General features: G+C 38.5%; 1 protein-coding gene across 1 annotated transcript in view; it reads right to left on the reverse strand.

Annotated features, from left to right (window-relative positions):
• LOC114648027 (adhesion G protein-coupled receptor F5-like) overlaps positions 1–16,021 on the reverse strand; it is a 395,766-nt gene that overhangs the window by 344,651 nt on the left and 35,094 nt on the right. Inside the window, exons 8-9 of the mRNA XM_028796807.2 lie at positions 12,285–12,373; positions 10,077–10,233 (exon numbers count right to left, since the gene is read on the reverse strand). Coding sequence (XP_028652640.2) covers positions 12,326–12,373 — 48 coding nt within the window. The 3' untranslated portion in view covers positions 10,077–10,233; positions 12,285–12,325. The remainder of the gene's footprint in view (positions 1–10,076; positions 10,234–12,284; positions 12,374–16,021) is intronic.

Here is a 16,021-nt window from a genome sequence, read left to right on the forward strand (position 1 = left end):
GAGAGAGAGAGAGAGAGAGAAGCAAACAATCAATTCCAAAACTGACAGGTGCCCATACAGGCTTTTAAGTAAGCCGGAGTACCGCGCGAGAGGCTTATCATGCGACAATGCCGCCAGTAAGGTAAGGAGCAATGTGAAGGTAGTCTGTCAACGTTTTTCAGGGGTTTTCCAAGGAATGTCTGTATTCTCTGAGGGTGCGATCAGCCCCCCAGCTCACAAAATCTAATTTCTTGGCCCTCTCAGCATGCATGGAAATTACTGCAATATTTGACAAGCGCATGTCTGTCATTGTTGATCACAGATGCGTTTTGATCAACATAAGTTTGCTGGATGATCGCTTGGCCTCAGAAGATGTCACTGGTATTGTACACAAGATTTGCAGTAACGTTCTGTTTCGTAGAAAGCGTCTTCATATTTTTTAACAGATTGCAACATGTCCAGCAAAGAAGTCGCTACAAATTCACAACTCTCCTTTGTTTGCGGAACTAAATGATCTATTTGCTTTCTTTCAATGTCTTAATCAGTGGTGTTTGTCTTGTATTGCTCTGTCAGAGGAGTCACATTCTCAATGTCTAGGAACTTTTCACTGCTAGGTATGAAAGAATCTATTGCTGAGAGCACGTGAACATTGCTAGATGAAACGCGACGCTCTAATTCACATAAAGCTTTATCAAGAATTGGGTAATACATACATATACGGCTCACGCTATTTAAAGTTTCTGCCGTCGTCAACAACAGTTGGTTCAGTAACAACTGATTCAGCAATATGCTTTGGCACTTTTCTCCGCCTTTCTGCTGACGGAAGTTTTATGGGCACATTACTGTCATAAATGTCCTTTGCTGTTGTAACAAATTCGTCACACTGAAGTTGATTTCTCATATCATTGAAAGCTTGCGCAAGCGTTTGAAATAAATCACATCCACGATTAATTAGAAGCTTTCTGTTTTGCTGCTGATCAGAAACATTCTTCATAAGTGTCAGAACTTCTCTGAAAACCGTTAGATTGAAAACAAAATTAAAGTCAATGAGACAGATTAAAGCTTTAGCCTCACATGCACGATTGTCTTCTTCTTGATTTGTGTTCAGCAGTTTTAGCAAACAACTAAAACGATTCCAGACAGCCTCACACACAAAAATGTGTGAAGCCAAACATGCATCTGACAGCTGCTTTAATTCAATTACTCTTTCTGTTGGATGGTGATCATGTAGCAAAGTGAGCCATTTTACATGAACATACAATCCACTGACAAAAACATACAATCGCTGCAATGTGGCGAAAAAGTCACCTGCTTCATTCACTGACTTGTGCACGTCCACAATAACTAAATTTAGACGGTGAGCATAGCAGTTCACGTACAGCACCCATTCAACTACTTGGAGGCCTGCCGCTTGGCTATTGCTGGGCTACTGAGCGTAGTTGATGATACGTACATGCGGATACACTGTTTACCATTTTTTTTGTTATATCTCATCCAATTTTTCACTTAGTCACCAAATTTTTTACCAGGTCCTTTAACAGGTCCCTAGAATTTTTACTAGGTCTTGGGACCTTGCTGGACCTGGTGTGGCACTGCCACTGGACACCAGGCTCCACGCATTTCTCCTGCCGTGTATGTATAAGGTGCCTTTTATGGGGACTGATTTAAAAGGTGCACAGGAGTAGGAGTAAAGACATGACACAGTCACATGGCATCTACAACAGCTAATCAAGGACACTTGGGGACACCTGTTCCTAAAACATAAATCCTCTTTATCAAATGCACACATTCTTTGTAACATGGACCCACAGTATTATGTTTAATTCATTGTCATTACTTTAGTTTTGCCTTTTCTTAACACTAACAAACTTTTAAAGATAACAACTACAACACAGTTGCACCTAGGACTATGATCCACTACCTTCTATCAGTACTTAAATTTGTGACAAATTAATTTTAATGCTAGGTAAATGTAAAAGTATTACATATAGGAATTAAAATTGTTAGCTTTGCATACACAATGGGGAGTCTGAAAATCGAAAGTACACCTTATGAGAAGGATTTAAGAGTTGTAGTGGACTCTACGCTATCAACTTCCAGACAGTGTTCAGAAGCCATTAAGAAGACAAACAGAATGTTAGGTTATGTAGCATGGTGTGTGGAGTACAAGTCCAAGGAGGTTATGCTCAATCTTTATAATGCACTGGTGAGGCCTCATCTGGAGTACTGTGTGCAGTTTTGGTCTCCAGGCTACAAAAAGGACATAGCAGCACTAGAAAATGTCCAGAGAAGAGTGATTAGGCAGATTCCAGGTCTACAGGGGATGAAATATGAGGAGAGATTAAAAGAGCTGAGCCTATACAGTTTAAGCAAAAGACGATTAAGAGGTGACCTGAATGAAGTGTTTAAAATTATGAAGGGAATCAGTACAGTGGTTAGAGACTGTTATTTTAAAATGAGTTCATCAAGTAACACAAAGAAACAGTTGGAAACATGTTGAGGGTAAATTCCACACAAACATTAGGATGTTTTTCTTTACACAGAGAACCATAGACACTTAGAATAAGCCACCAAGTAGTGTGGTAGGCAGTAAGACTTTAGGGACTTTCAAAACTCGACTTGATGTTTTTTTAGAAGAATTAAATGGATAGGACTGTTTGTTAGGCTGAATGGCTTGTTCTTGTCTAGATTGTCCTGATGTTCTAATTTATCGGGACTGTTGCTGTCACTGGTCACCCTAATTAATTAAAGTGTCATTGAAATAGTTAATCATTATAAACTGCAGATTACATAGCTTTGAGGTTGGTTTAGTATAAGGTCAGTACTGAAAAAATGTTTAACACGTCACAGTGTACTTCATTCATATCTAGATAACCTTTCATTTTCTGTGGTTAAATTTTATACTTTAACGGTTAGGAAACTCATTCAACTTACCTGTTAAGACTGAAAGCATCTGAAGGACTGAGGAGCTGATGCATTGCTTCTCATCTGTTAGCGCTCAAGTCACTCGAAAGACTTCATAAAGCAGAAACTGCTCACTGATGTGTAGGTTTCCCTGTGCGCGCCCATCTCAACTTGCCAATGGAGGATTGTCGTTCCACACATGCGCAAGCTGCCAGTGACAGTGACTTCCTACCTGCACATGCAGTCTGCTGGTGTTTCATTAGTTTGTACTGGGGCTCTCTTTACCATCTGTGGCAGCAATCGGTGGTGAAAAAACTGGAAAGTATTCATAATACACAAGTTGGTCTAACCACTGTCATGGTAAAACTGAAACAGTAAACTAACAGAGGAAATCATATGGAATGTTTCTCTGTTTTAAGACATATGAGAAATTCGACAATGCTTTTCAGTGGGAGATTTTGAAATCTTTTCAAGATATCTCAATGTACTACATCTTGCCTGAAACAGGGGCCTGAGTTGCCTCGAAAGCTTGCATATTGTAATCTTTTTAGTTAGCCAATAAAAGGTGTAATTTTGCTTGACTTTTCAAGATATGTCAATGAAAATTGAACAGCTTCAACAAATTTCTTTGTAGAGTAAGCATGCCACATTTCAACAAAATTAGTCCACGGGCTGCCGAGTTGTTTCAGGTTGACAGACAGACAGACAATGGCAATCGTTTTATATGAATGAACCCAAAAAGTGTATAACTGACCAGAGCAGCTGACCACCAGCCAGTTCTCACTGAAAAATCCACAAGTGTAAGTATTATCTTGTGATTTTCTTTTATCAAGTAGAATGAATTTGATGTCAAAATATCAAGTAAACTGTGAATTGTAGAATCATGAAATTTTTGCTTTGCTTGAAATTGATTTCTATAATGTGGTGGATTTGTCTTACGTCTGATCCACTATGAGCCAATATCTTTTATTTATGCTTTAAGTGTACTGGAGTTGTGGGAAGCATATTGGGCTGCTAGCAAACAGTATGGTTTGTGGGAAATGCTTTGAATATGCACGAAAGGCAAATTGATTCACTGGAAAATGTCATTGATAAAATGAGCCACAAATCCACTGATCCTCTTTTTAAAGACTGGAGAGCTTAGTTTCCTGAGGCCTCATGGATAAAACCTTGCTTAGATTCCACACTAAACTCGAAAAGCAAAAAATGGCATGCACACACACACACAAAAAAAAAGAATTTATAAAACCATACGTATAATACGTGCCACACCAAGTTCCTTTATAAATCTCAAATCAACTTAAAACTATGTGAGACTGTACACACTTTTAGCCACTGTCTGTCACTGTCTGTAAATAACAATATAATGATCTAATAAATGTGTCCATGTTCCTGTGTGAAGTCTATACTGCAAACCATGGGAGAACACAGAGAATTAAATTTCATCCATCCATCCATCCATTATCCAACCCACTATATCCTAACTACAGGGTCACGGGGGTCTGCTGGAGCCAATCCCAGCCAACACAGGGTGCAAGGCAGGAAACAAACTCCAGGCAGGGCGCCAGCCCACTGCAGGAATTAAATTTCAGTGAATGTGAATTTTGAAGGATTACTGACTGAAGTGAAGAACCACAAATAAAAGAAACAAAAAAGAACAGCTGAGTGACAAGAAAAACAACAATACTCCATCATGAAGTGCCCAGACTGCCACCAATACACAATGTCATTTGACACATGCTGTATGAAAAGGACTGTAAGTTATTAAGAATTTTCCTATTGAATTTCAATATTTCAGTACATACAAGTTTCTTTACATTCAAACGTGTGTGAATTACAATTGTATTAAAGTCCTCAGAGACAGGAACATCTTTGCACTTATCTTAGTTCATCTTAGGTGGCAGAGCCAGTCCATGTTTCTGTGCTGTGTTGAGCAATACAGCACAAGCCACCCAACCAAACTGAGCAATCATGGGAGAATGGCCATGGGGAAAGAGGTGATCAAGAACCTAATGTTCATTTTACCTGGGCTTCAGAGAATCTATAAGGAGATGGGGAAACTTTTACAAGGACAACATTCACTGCAATATTCCACCAGTACACCGACCTTGCCAGACAGAAGCCTGTTCCCCGTAAAAGACACAAGAAAGCTCACTTAGAATTTGAAAAAAGGCACATAAAGGATTCTCAGACTGTGAGAAACAACATTTTCAGGCCTGATGAAACCAAGATTAGTGTCATGTCTAGATGAATAAAGGTACCACTCATCGACTGTGTACTACCATTCTAATTGTCAGAGAGGAACATTTTTTGTACACTGGGTGATTTCTTTACTTTCTTAGGAAAAGGAACATATAAATATTACATTTAAAACACAGTAGATGAAGAGGCAATAGGCACCCATTGCTGGGACTGGGGTGATGAGTTGAAAGGCAAATTTCCTCAATAATCCTGTTACTGATTACTGTGATGGCTGTCTACAGGATATTTGGTATTTGCTGTCTTGCAAAAGAGTCACCCACTTTGAAGTCTGAATTGCTTAAACATACAAACACTACAAAATTGTGATAACAGAACTGCTCCTTCCTTGAAAAATGTTTATATTTACCTAACTTGGAAATGAACATGTCTGGGGATATTAATTTTTAATCGGAATATGTGTACTCATTGATAGTTGGTAACAATACCTTTTGTTAACCTGTGTTTACATTATTTGTTAAGACCAGGAAATTTGGATGTGCTATTGTTTAATCCATCGTCCTGTTGACCTAGGCAGAGACTGAAGGAGATTTAAACTTCTGGGCAGGAGAAGGTAGGGGTGAGGGACAGTCCACTGAGAACGCTGCCAAGACACTCACACAGAGTACAGGGGCTCGCTGGCAGACTAGGGTATGTGCCTGGTACGACGTGAGGCACAAGGACAGCAACACTTACCTCCAGGGAGGAAGAGACAGCTCCACAAGGAGACACCGGTTGTGGGTCCAGCGAGAGAGGGAAGGCGCATGAAAGGACAGAGAAAAGTTGGCGGACGAGAAGCGAGGTGTGTCTAGGTCACAGCAACACAAGGAGCCCAGAGTGGGAAAAAAAAGAACGAGAAAGAGACGCTAACTGGGATTCAACGATTTGACAAAACTTCTGTTGGGAAACGAGTGTCCGGTGAACAGAGTGCATCCATGGACAGTTGGATGATTAATTGTTGGGGGAACACAGTACGCAAACTGGACTCTGCACCACTAAAGGTTGTATCCTCCACTTTATTTTTTTAATAGACTTTTAGATTGTGGATGTTGTGCTTTCCTTTTTAAAAAAGGGTTTTTCTCCCTGATATTGTTAGATTTTTTTAGGTTTATTTATCTTTTTAATGTACTTTATATTGTCTTGTGTAATGGAAGTTACTGTTGCTTTTCCTGAAATTACTGTTGCATCTTTCATTGTGCGTTTACTCAGCGCCCAATTGAAAGAATCCTGTGTGCTATTATCGGTAAATTTCAAGAGTTCCCAGTCTCTTAATAAAACTGGGTGGCGTAGTCGAATATTTTAACAGTGTCTAGGTTAGATTACCTGTAAGTGGGACCAGAACCCTGTCACAAAATGGTGGAGAATGGTAATGGTTGAACCAGGCTGTCGGCTTGTTTTTCAGCAGCAAGGTCTAGTAGACTACATGAGGTTGAGGGAAAGCTAAACAGAGCAAAATACAGAGATATCATTAATAAAAAACTGTTCCAGAGTGCTCTGGACCTCAGGCTGGCTCAAAACTCACCTTTCAACAGGACAATGACCCTAAACACAAAGCAAAGACAATACAGGAGTGGCTTAGGGACAACTCTGGGAAAGTCCTTCCTTTGCATTGCCCAGCCAGAGGTGAACTTAAATCCAATTAAACATGCCTTCAGAGACCTGAGAATAGCTATCCTCAGACAGTCTCCATCCAACATGCCAGAGTTTGAGAAGACCTGCAGAGAAATCCCCAAATCCAGATGAGTGAAGCTGATTTTGTCATACCCAGAAAGACACCCGGCTACAATGGCTGTCAAAGCAAAGGGTCTGAATACTTGTATCAATGTGACATTCCAGTTTTAATATATTTGCAAAAACTTCTACAATCATTCATTATTATGGAGTATTAACTGCTGCTTGATGTGGGAAAAAAATTAATTTAAATGATTTTAGCACAAGGCTGCAACAGAGCAAAATATGTAAAAAGCAAAGGGGTCTGAACACTTCAGGAATCCACTGTATGTCAAGCATTTATCTATATTCTGCTTTGACATGAAATGTATTAATGCGTTCATCAATTTTAAAACCTGCTGAATCCAGTTTAGACCTGAGGGTGGAGAACATTGTGCATAAGTTAAAAAACGTAGATACTTCAACTCATCACAGGACACATTTAATCATACCAAGCCATTCGATAAGGATGGATAAGGAAAAGAAAATCCCACACTCTGGTTTAATCAGTGGATACAAAATCTCCCTGAGTACCCGGCAACAAAACCTCACACAAGCAATGAACACACCAGGATTTGAAGCCATATGCCATGAGTAAATAGCGCTAAACACTATGCCAGTGTAGTCCCTTTAATCAACCCAGCTTCAAATAACTTATTACAAAATGAAAAAAAAAATAAAATGCAATGACTAACACAGACCAGATCTCTCTTTTAATGGCAGATGTTACAAGAAAAAGCAAACAAAACAAGAGAAGTGACATTCACTGAAGACCGAGTACTAAACAGCACAACATGCAACGTCTGTGATCACACAGGCTACTTCTTACCATTTTCATTTTAAATTACTTTATTACAGTTTGTACTCATTGAGCTCATTGAATTCTAGCTCTGCAATGCATGACAGCATATAATCTTAAAATGTTTAAATGTAATTAAACAGCTTTAGCATTCCAATACAACAAACACTTTAACATGAAGAATTTTGTGTACTTATAAGTTTTCCATAAGTGGTAGTTAGAATAAAATATTTCTTTTAACAAAATGCATTTATCATTGTAACAATTTATTTATTAATAAACTGCAATTTATAGTAATGATTTTTTCTTTAATATAACACTTCTTGTAAATTATCAATAGATTTTTAGATTTCAATACAAGTGTAATTATGTGCGTTGTTTTTCAGACCTCTGTAATGACTTGGATTGCAGCGTCTCCCACATGAGTTTCTTTCCATTAGTTTTTCATTTCATTGTTAGTCTTCTGGTGTCTTTCTGTATCCAGGGATACATGCAGTGGCTTTGGCACATTGTGGGCTTATGGGTAATGACCCTATAGCACGCTACTAGAGCTGAGAAAATGCTGGTGACTTGACAGAACTCTCCAGACCTCCTAATACTAATTGGTGTAGAAGATCTTGTGATTTTCTAAACTGTACTATGTTGTGTCACACACCTGCGCATGGGAAACAGTTTACGGGCTTCAATAATTGTAATTGTCCGCCAGACCAGGGGTTGGTGTTGTCACCTGACATTTTCTCTCCTTCCTTCTCTGCAGATCTACAGAAGGAAAGCCTGCCTGATGACCTCACTTCCAGTCCCGCCTCTCCTGGACACACCCCTTCCGGTCACAACTCTATATAACCGCCATTTTGTTCTTTGTTAATCAGTTCATTCTTGAGCTCCATCTGAAGAGATAATTTATACTTGTTTTTTCCTTGCTTGTTTTTGAGTATACAGGGTGGCAACTCCAAACCTTTCTCTTTGTGTTTGTGATTCTTTCACAGCCGTCAGTTCCTTATGAACTCTGCTGCTAGTTGAAATCAAAGATTTGTGTGGAGTTGGTGCAGAAAGACATAGTAAAAGATTTTAAATCTGTTGAGTTAATATAGAAGTCTTTAATTTTACCTGTTGGACATAGTTTACTCATTACTGTCTTTATAAGTACCCTAGGTTCTTGTCTATAAGCCGGACTCGTGTATAAGCCGGAGACCAAAAATCAATCGAATTTTTAAAATAAAATCTTATCATAGATAAGCCGGACTCATGGATAAGCCGAACGTACTATAACCTATAACTAATAGAAGGGAGGGAGGTCAGTGGTCTCACTCGCACCCATTTAATTTCTTTAAGGGGGGAGAGAGTGTGAGATATTGGCGTCTCTCTCACTCCCCGCATGACGCGGTTGGAGCGGCCGGAGCGCGTTCTTTCTGCTCTGGGCGTCGCCGAGTCAACACGCGCGCGTAGCGGTCATTTAAATTGTGATTTTATATGTAAGCATATTTAAATATATATTGCAGATTTTTTGCTGGTTCGCGGATTTCTGCGGACAATGGGTCTTTTAATTTCTGGTACATGCTTCCTCAGTTGGTTTGCCCAGTTGATTTCATACAAGGGACGCTATTGGCAGATGGCTGAGAAGCTAGATTGCTTACTTTACTCTCTCTCTTGCGCTGACTATCTGTGATCCTGACGTATGGGGATTGAGCAGGGGGGCTGTTCGCACACCTAGACGATACGGACGCTCGTCTAAAAATGCTGAAAGATTATCTTCATGTTACTATCTTTTGTAAAGCTGATTCCTGAAACGACATGCTGCACAGTGCTTCGCATACTTAAAAGCTCGAAGGGCACGTATTGATTTTTGACTGAAAAACAAACTCTGTCTCTCTCTCTCTCTCTCTCTCTCTCTCTCTCTCTCTCTCTCTCTCTCTCTCCCTGCTCCTGACGGAGGGGGTGTGAGCTGCCACCTTCAACAGCTTTGTGCCACGGTGCTTCGCATACTTAAAAGCCAAACAGCCCAATTGATTTGTTTGCTAGAGATTGTTTTCTCTATCTATGTGACATTCTCTGCTCCTGACACGCACTACTTTGAAGAGGAAGATATGTTTGCATTCTTTTAATTGTGAGACAGAACTGTCATCTCTGTCTTGTCATGGAGCACAGTTTAAACTTTTGAAAAAGAGACAAATGTTTGTTTGCAGTGTTTGAATAACGTTCCTGTCTCTCTACAACCTCCTGTGTTTCTGCGCAAATCTGTGACCCAAGCATGACAATATAAAAATAACCATATAAACATATGGTTTCTACTTCGTGGATTTTCTTATTTCGCGGGTGGATCTGGAACGCAACCCCCGCGATGGAGGAGGGATTACTGTATAAGCCGGACTTATGTATAAGCCGATATTCTATTTTTTCATTTTCACAACTTTTTTCCTTAGATAAGCTGCGGCTTATAGACAAGAACTTAGGGTAATAAAAAACACTGTAGGTGTCTTTCACAACTATGTTTGCATATTTAACTCAGTATCACATTTGTTTATCATAAATAATATAAATGGTTAATCGTAAATAAAAAATCTGTATGTTTTTTCTGTAAATGTCCTTTTCCATGATGTAGGTCCCTGTGAGAAGAAAAGATATATTATGGACAAATAAATTTAGAGTTTCTTTTTTTTTTTTGTAAATTTTGTTTTCAGGTTTTATTCATTCAGTTATTTTGTAAAATTCAGTTGCAGGAGAACATGATGGGCTGAAATTAACCATGGACAAGGGGCCATCACATCAGAGACCACATTTACTCACTCAAAATGTTGTATTGTGGTCCTACATTGTGGTAATTTATAGTCAGGTCTCTGTATTCGCGGAATAATGGATTTTGTGGAAGCCAATTGATGAGTTGATGTCACCATTTAGGTTGTATATGTCATCTAAGTTGTATTTTTGATTCTTTTTGTGTTCATAAGAATTCCTCATGAACATTTTGAAATTACTTCAGCTTCTTTTGGTCTGGCACTGCCCGACTTCCCTGTATAAGAAAAATCCAACATTCAGTATGATATACTGCAAGTTATGTAAGATGTCAAACTTTTTGGGGTTCTCCCCTATTTTTTGGCCCTGTAGGCCCAAAAACCCTAATTTGTGGGTCATTTTGGACCATGTTTTGTGCAGGAAATTAAACCCTTATGATAAAGAGTAAACCAATAGGAGGTTTGAGCAAAAATGATCCGAGGGACTTGAAGTTGTTTTGAACTTGTGTCCTACACTTGTCTGTGTCGGGTTGAGGCAGCGGTGCCTGCCTGGAGGGCTACAATGTATATACAGTATATATAAATAAATATATACATATTCACAGAAAGAGCTGAGGCAGAAGGCAAAGCTCTCGATTTAGCAGTTAAGCAAATCTACATCCCTACGCTCACCTATGGTTATGAGTTTTGGGTAATGATTGAAAGAATGAGATCATTGGTACAAGTGGTTGAAATGTCTTTTCTCTGCAGGCTGGTTGGGCTCTCCCTTAGAGATAAGATGAGAAGTGTTGACATTCAGGAGAGGCTCCTGACCCTTCACATCGAGAGAAGCCAATTGACGTGGTTCGGGGGGAAGTCCCAGAACTCGCAGGGAGGATTATATCTGCCAGATGGCCTTGGGATCCAGAATGTGAGTTGGCAAATGTGGCTGGGGAAATCAATGTTTGGCCCACATGGCTAAGACTGTTGCCCCCGCAACCTGACTTTGGATAAGCAGTGCAAAATGAATGAATGAATGAATGAATATTTGTTAATTATGGATCTAAACCTCTTTTACATAACATTAAATATTTTGGTTATCTATTTTAAATATTGTACATTTATTGAATTCATTTAGGTCAAAAACATTTAAAACTGCATGTTTAAGTGAGAACAATAATACTCATGGGTGGCACAGACATGTATCCCATACAAATACAAAGACCTTACTGTATTTTAAACACTAATATCATAAACATAACTGCCTGAAAGAGGTTGTTATTTTGTTGATGATTTTCCTAATTGTCAATATAACTCACTTTAAAATTTATAGAATGAAAAACTACTTTAAAAAGCATAACATGAATTTTTTGTAATGCCAGAATGGGTAAAGTGGCAAAACAGGACAAAGAAATACCACAAGAACCATAAGATGTTAAACAAGAAAAACAAACAAGGATCAAAAGCCAAAATGTCAAAATACTTAAAGTGAAATGCTAATTACTTAATAGATGGGAATTGCTAGCTAATTCCCTTTTTGTTTTTATCACAAGTCTAAAAATCAGGATGCAGTAGCATGCATTAGCACGCTGCCATCTTAAATAGTGGAAGCTCAATGACATCACGTGGAGTGACAGCCAGAAACTACATAGTGACTGTGGGACTTTATCACTATGAACACCACAGCTGTATTATAAGAAAACAATCAACAAAATGGCAGAGCAATAATATTAGAGAAATGGTCACTAAAGATGTCCAAAACCACAATATACTGTAGATAGATAGATAGATAGATAGATAGATAGATAGATAGATAGATAGATAGATAGATAGATAGATAGATAGATAGACTGAACTTTATTTGTCTCTTTGCCGAAGCCCATTAAATAAATAAATAGGCAGATAAATAAGTAAATATTAGATTACCACAAAAATGAATACAACACCTTATAAAATCCCAAAATCATGAAAGGTTTCAGCATTTGCCTCAGAATTTCTTTGTTGACCTTGATATATTCTTATAGCTTGATACAGTCTGTAAAAACAAAAAAAGAATGATTTAAAAAATGAATACATTTATTCCTTTTGTTCTGATAAGGGTATTTTTTGATTGCCTCTTTTGGGTTTCATTTTTGATCAAGTGCTATACTGTACTCCACCTTTAAATTTGTTTTAAGACAATTAAACTCTTAATCTGATGTGCAGGGTGAAATTAATTCTAAACTACCATTAGCCATTCGGTCGAGATGCTTTAAATTGGAAATTCACAATGGAAAAGCTGTTTAAATCTTGTAAATTTATGAGTGTCTGAGTCTGTTGAGGAAGCACACAGACAAAACCTTTGTAGAATTGTGAGCAAAAGAATATTCCATGAATACAGAAAGTATTCGGACCTCTTTACAGTTTTTTTGTGTTGCAGATTTAATTTTAAATGGATAAATTCACCATTTCAGTCTACACTCAGTAACCCATAATGATAAAGTGAAAACATTTTCAGAAAGGGTTGGAAATTTATTAAAAGTGTATTAAAGACTGAAATCTCTCCTTCATATCAGTGTTCAGAACTTTTGCTGTAGCACAGATTGTGGTCAGGTTTACTTTATTATTCTTGAGATGTGTCTAGAACGTGATTGGAGTCCACCTGTGGCAAACTGAATTGATGGGCCATCTCTTAGAAAGGCACACGCATCTATATCTAAAGTCCCACAAAACCACTCTACATGTCAGGACAAAAACCAAGCCATGAAGCCCAAGGATCTCTCTGTAGACTTCAGTGATCAAGTTGTATGAGCCCAGTGGCCTCAATGAAATGGACGAAATTTGGATTCACCAAGACTGTTCCTAGAATTGGCTGTTTGGTCAAACTGAGTAACTAGGCAGGGATGTGACCAAGAACTCTGTGGTCATCCTAACAGAGCTTCAGACGTCCTCTGCTGAAATGAGACAGCAGTCAGAAGGACAACCATCCAAGAAGCACTCCATTATTCAGGTAGAACCTACTCGTGATACTCTTGAGTAAAAGGCACAACAAAGCCCACCTGGAGTTTGCCAAACAGCATTTAAAGGTCTCTGAGAGCATGAGGAAAAAATCTGTGGTCTGATGAGACACCAAGTGAACTCTTTAGGCAGAACTCCAAGCACTATGTCTGGCGAAGACTAAGCACTGCTAATCAGCTGACTAATAGCATCCTTACAATGAAGCATAGTGATGGCAACATCATACCTATGGGAGTAGAGGGACAGGAAGACTGTTCAGAATTGGGGGAACAATGAATGCAGCCGAAAACAGAGAGGTCCCTGGAAAAAACCTGCTCCAGAGTGCACATGACATCAGACCGAGACTTTTAGCACATTGACAATGCGCTAAAGTGGGCCAGCCAAAGCCCAGGCTTAAAACCTATAGAATATCAGTGGAGAGACCAGAAGATGGCAGTTTACAGATGGCTTCCATCCAGTCTGATGGAGCTCGACAAGATCTGCTAAGAATAATGGAATAAACTGCACCAAAACCAGGTTTACGAAGTTGTACAGACTTAACAAGAAGACTCAAAGCTGTAACTGCTGCCAAAGAGGCTACTTCAAAGTACAGAGTTAGGTGACTGAATACTTATAATAGGAATGAGGGATTTCAGTTTTTGTTTGTTAATAAATTTGCAAACCTATCTGAAAACATGTTTTCACTTAGTTGTTATAGGTTACTGAGTGCAGATTAATGGGCAAAATGGCAAACATATTCATTTAAAATTAAATCTATGACACAATACAGTGTGCAGAGAGTGAAGGGGTCTGGATACTTTCTAAATCCCCTCTAAATGATAAAAAGGGACCCTCAATTTTTATGTCAAAGCAGATACTAAACTTGTGCAATGCTGTTCAGGTAGAGGCTGAAAAAGTTCACATGAGGGCTATTTTAAGCTTCCATTGTTTTTCTTTAGACAGCGTCTGTATTATGTACATATTTCTTATCTATTTATTTATTTTTATCCTTCTGTACTAAATAGCCTTTTGTCTGCATATTTATCTTTGCATCAACTAATATTATTACAGGAAACAAAAGAAGCACATGGCTGCACAACTGAATTTTTTATGTGCAGATCCTTAACTACGGTACCTCCTATAATGGTATTGGAGAAAACGGGAGATGGAATTCAGGCCAAAGCTTAGACAGGGGTCTTGTGGCCAGAAGGAACCTGTCTTTTTCTTGAATAGGTACCATCTTTAACTTGGTGGACAGCACTCATTCAGAGTAGTAGTTGTTGTAGTACATTTTCACATGCACAGTAGTGCCATACTCAGATTTTGCCATCTTTCATCAGTAACAGTTAAATAGCCTATGATTATTACTTAGTGTACATGTGTATATGGAAAAGGTCTGTTTCCAGATCTTATAGTACTTCTCACACTTTCTCCAACTATGATCGATCATGCTATTATTGTTTAAAACACTTTTAAATATACATTTCTTTGCCTATTGCTATAAATTAATTTGGCAAATTCATTATTATTATAACTATCATTGTATATAATACAGTACATATGAATGTGTACAGTGCACTATACAGAGTAAGAATATGCAACTGGCATGGTTTCAATGAAGACTGCACCCTTCCTTGATTTAGTTTCTTTAGTTTAGCAATGCTAAATGATACGTTTTCAAAATCAGTGCAGATCCACCAGCAACAATTTACCAAAAAATCCATCATGGTGAAAAATATCATGAATTCAACAATCTACCAGAGATAATCACAGATCACCAGGAAAGTCGAGTTGAATGTATGGGTTCCCAGCCTTTTCTATACCTTGCACCACTAGAAAATGTTTGATTCATGTTCACTAACCCTACAAAAGTAATATCACTTTTGAAGATGAAGAAGTCAAATTTCTCATTTTTGAACCACAAATTGAAACACGTATAGCGCTCTGGGTGAACAAACTGAGCTAAAGAAATAAGCTTTTAACTCAGTGCATACAATTTAAATATAAATTGAGCAATGTACCTTTATAACTCTCAATAATCTTGTAAATCTGACCCCCTTGAAGCTTAGACACTCAATTGTCAATCTGGGACTGGGGTATCCCACGAAGAATAAAGTGCGGTGAGGAAATGACACACGATCAACAACTGAGGGATTTGGGGAATTGGAGAGCCCCATGAAGCAATGGGTGCTGGAAGGCTAAGCAATGAAATGCCGTCGACAAGCTTTGTCCCCCATGCACTGCAGTTCAAAAACAGACGTGCTGCACAATTAAAATTGCTGCGCTAAAGACAGGACCGCCAGCAGGAGTTCATGGTTTAAGTGAAGGCAGCAGGTTCTTCATATAATTCAGACCCCCTTGTCCTACCTTGACAAAAATGTCAATCAGACCTCAAGGTCAGTGACGTTGTATGAACAGGGATTGCACTTCTCTACAGATCATTGCATGATCCAAATTCCATTCTCTTAAAAAAAGTTATTCACTTTTCCGAACGCCCCACTGCAGCTAGGAGCCCACAAGAACACTCATTTCTGCAGCTCATTCATTGGTGACAATTGTATGTGCAATGTTTGATTATTTTCATATCATCAGTATAAATAAAATGTATTACTATTATTATGGGAATAGAAAATGAACTAATAAAGGTCCTGCAAATGACTTCGCCCTTCCAGACACTGATTGCACCATGGTAAAGTCAGACAACGCA

This window comes from Erpetoichthys calabaricus, chromosome 3, assembly GCF_900747795.2.
Source record: "Erpetoichthys calabaricus chromosome 3, fErpCal1.3, whole genome shotgun sequence".
In the NCBI taxonomy this organism is placed as follows: domain Eukaryota; kingdom Metazoa; phylum Chordata; class Cladistia; order Polypteriformes; family Polypteridae; genus Erpetoichthys; species Erpetoichthys calabaricus.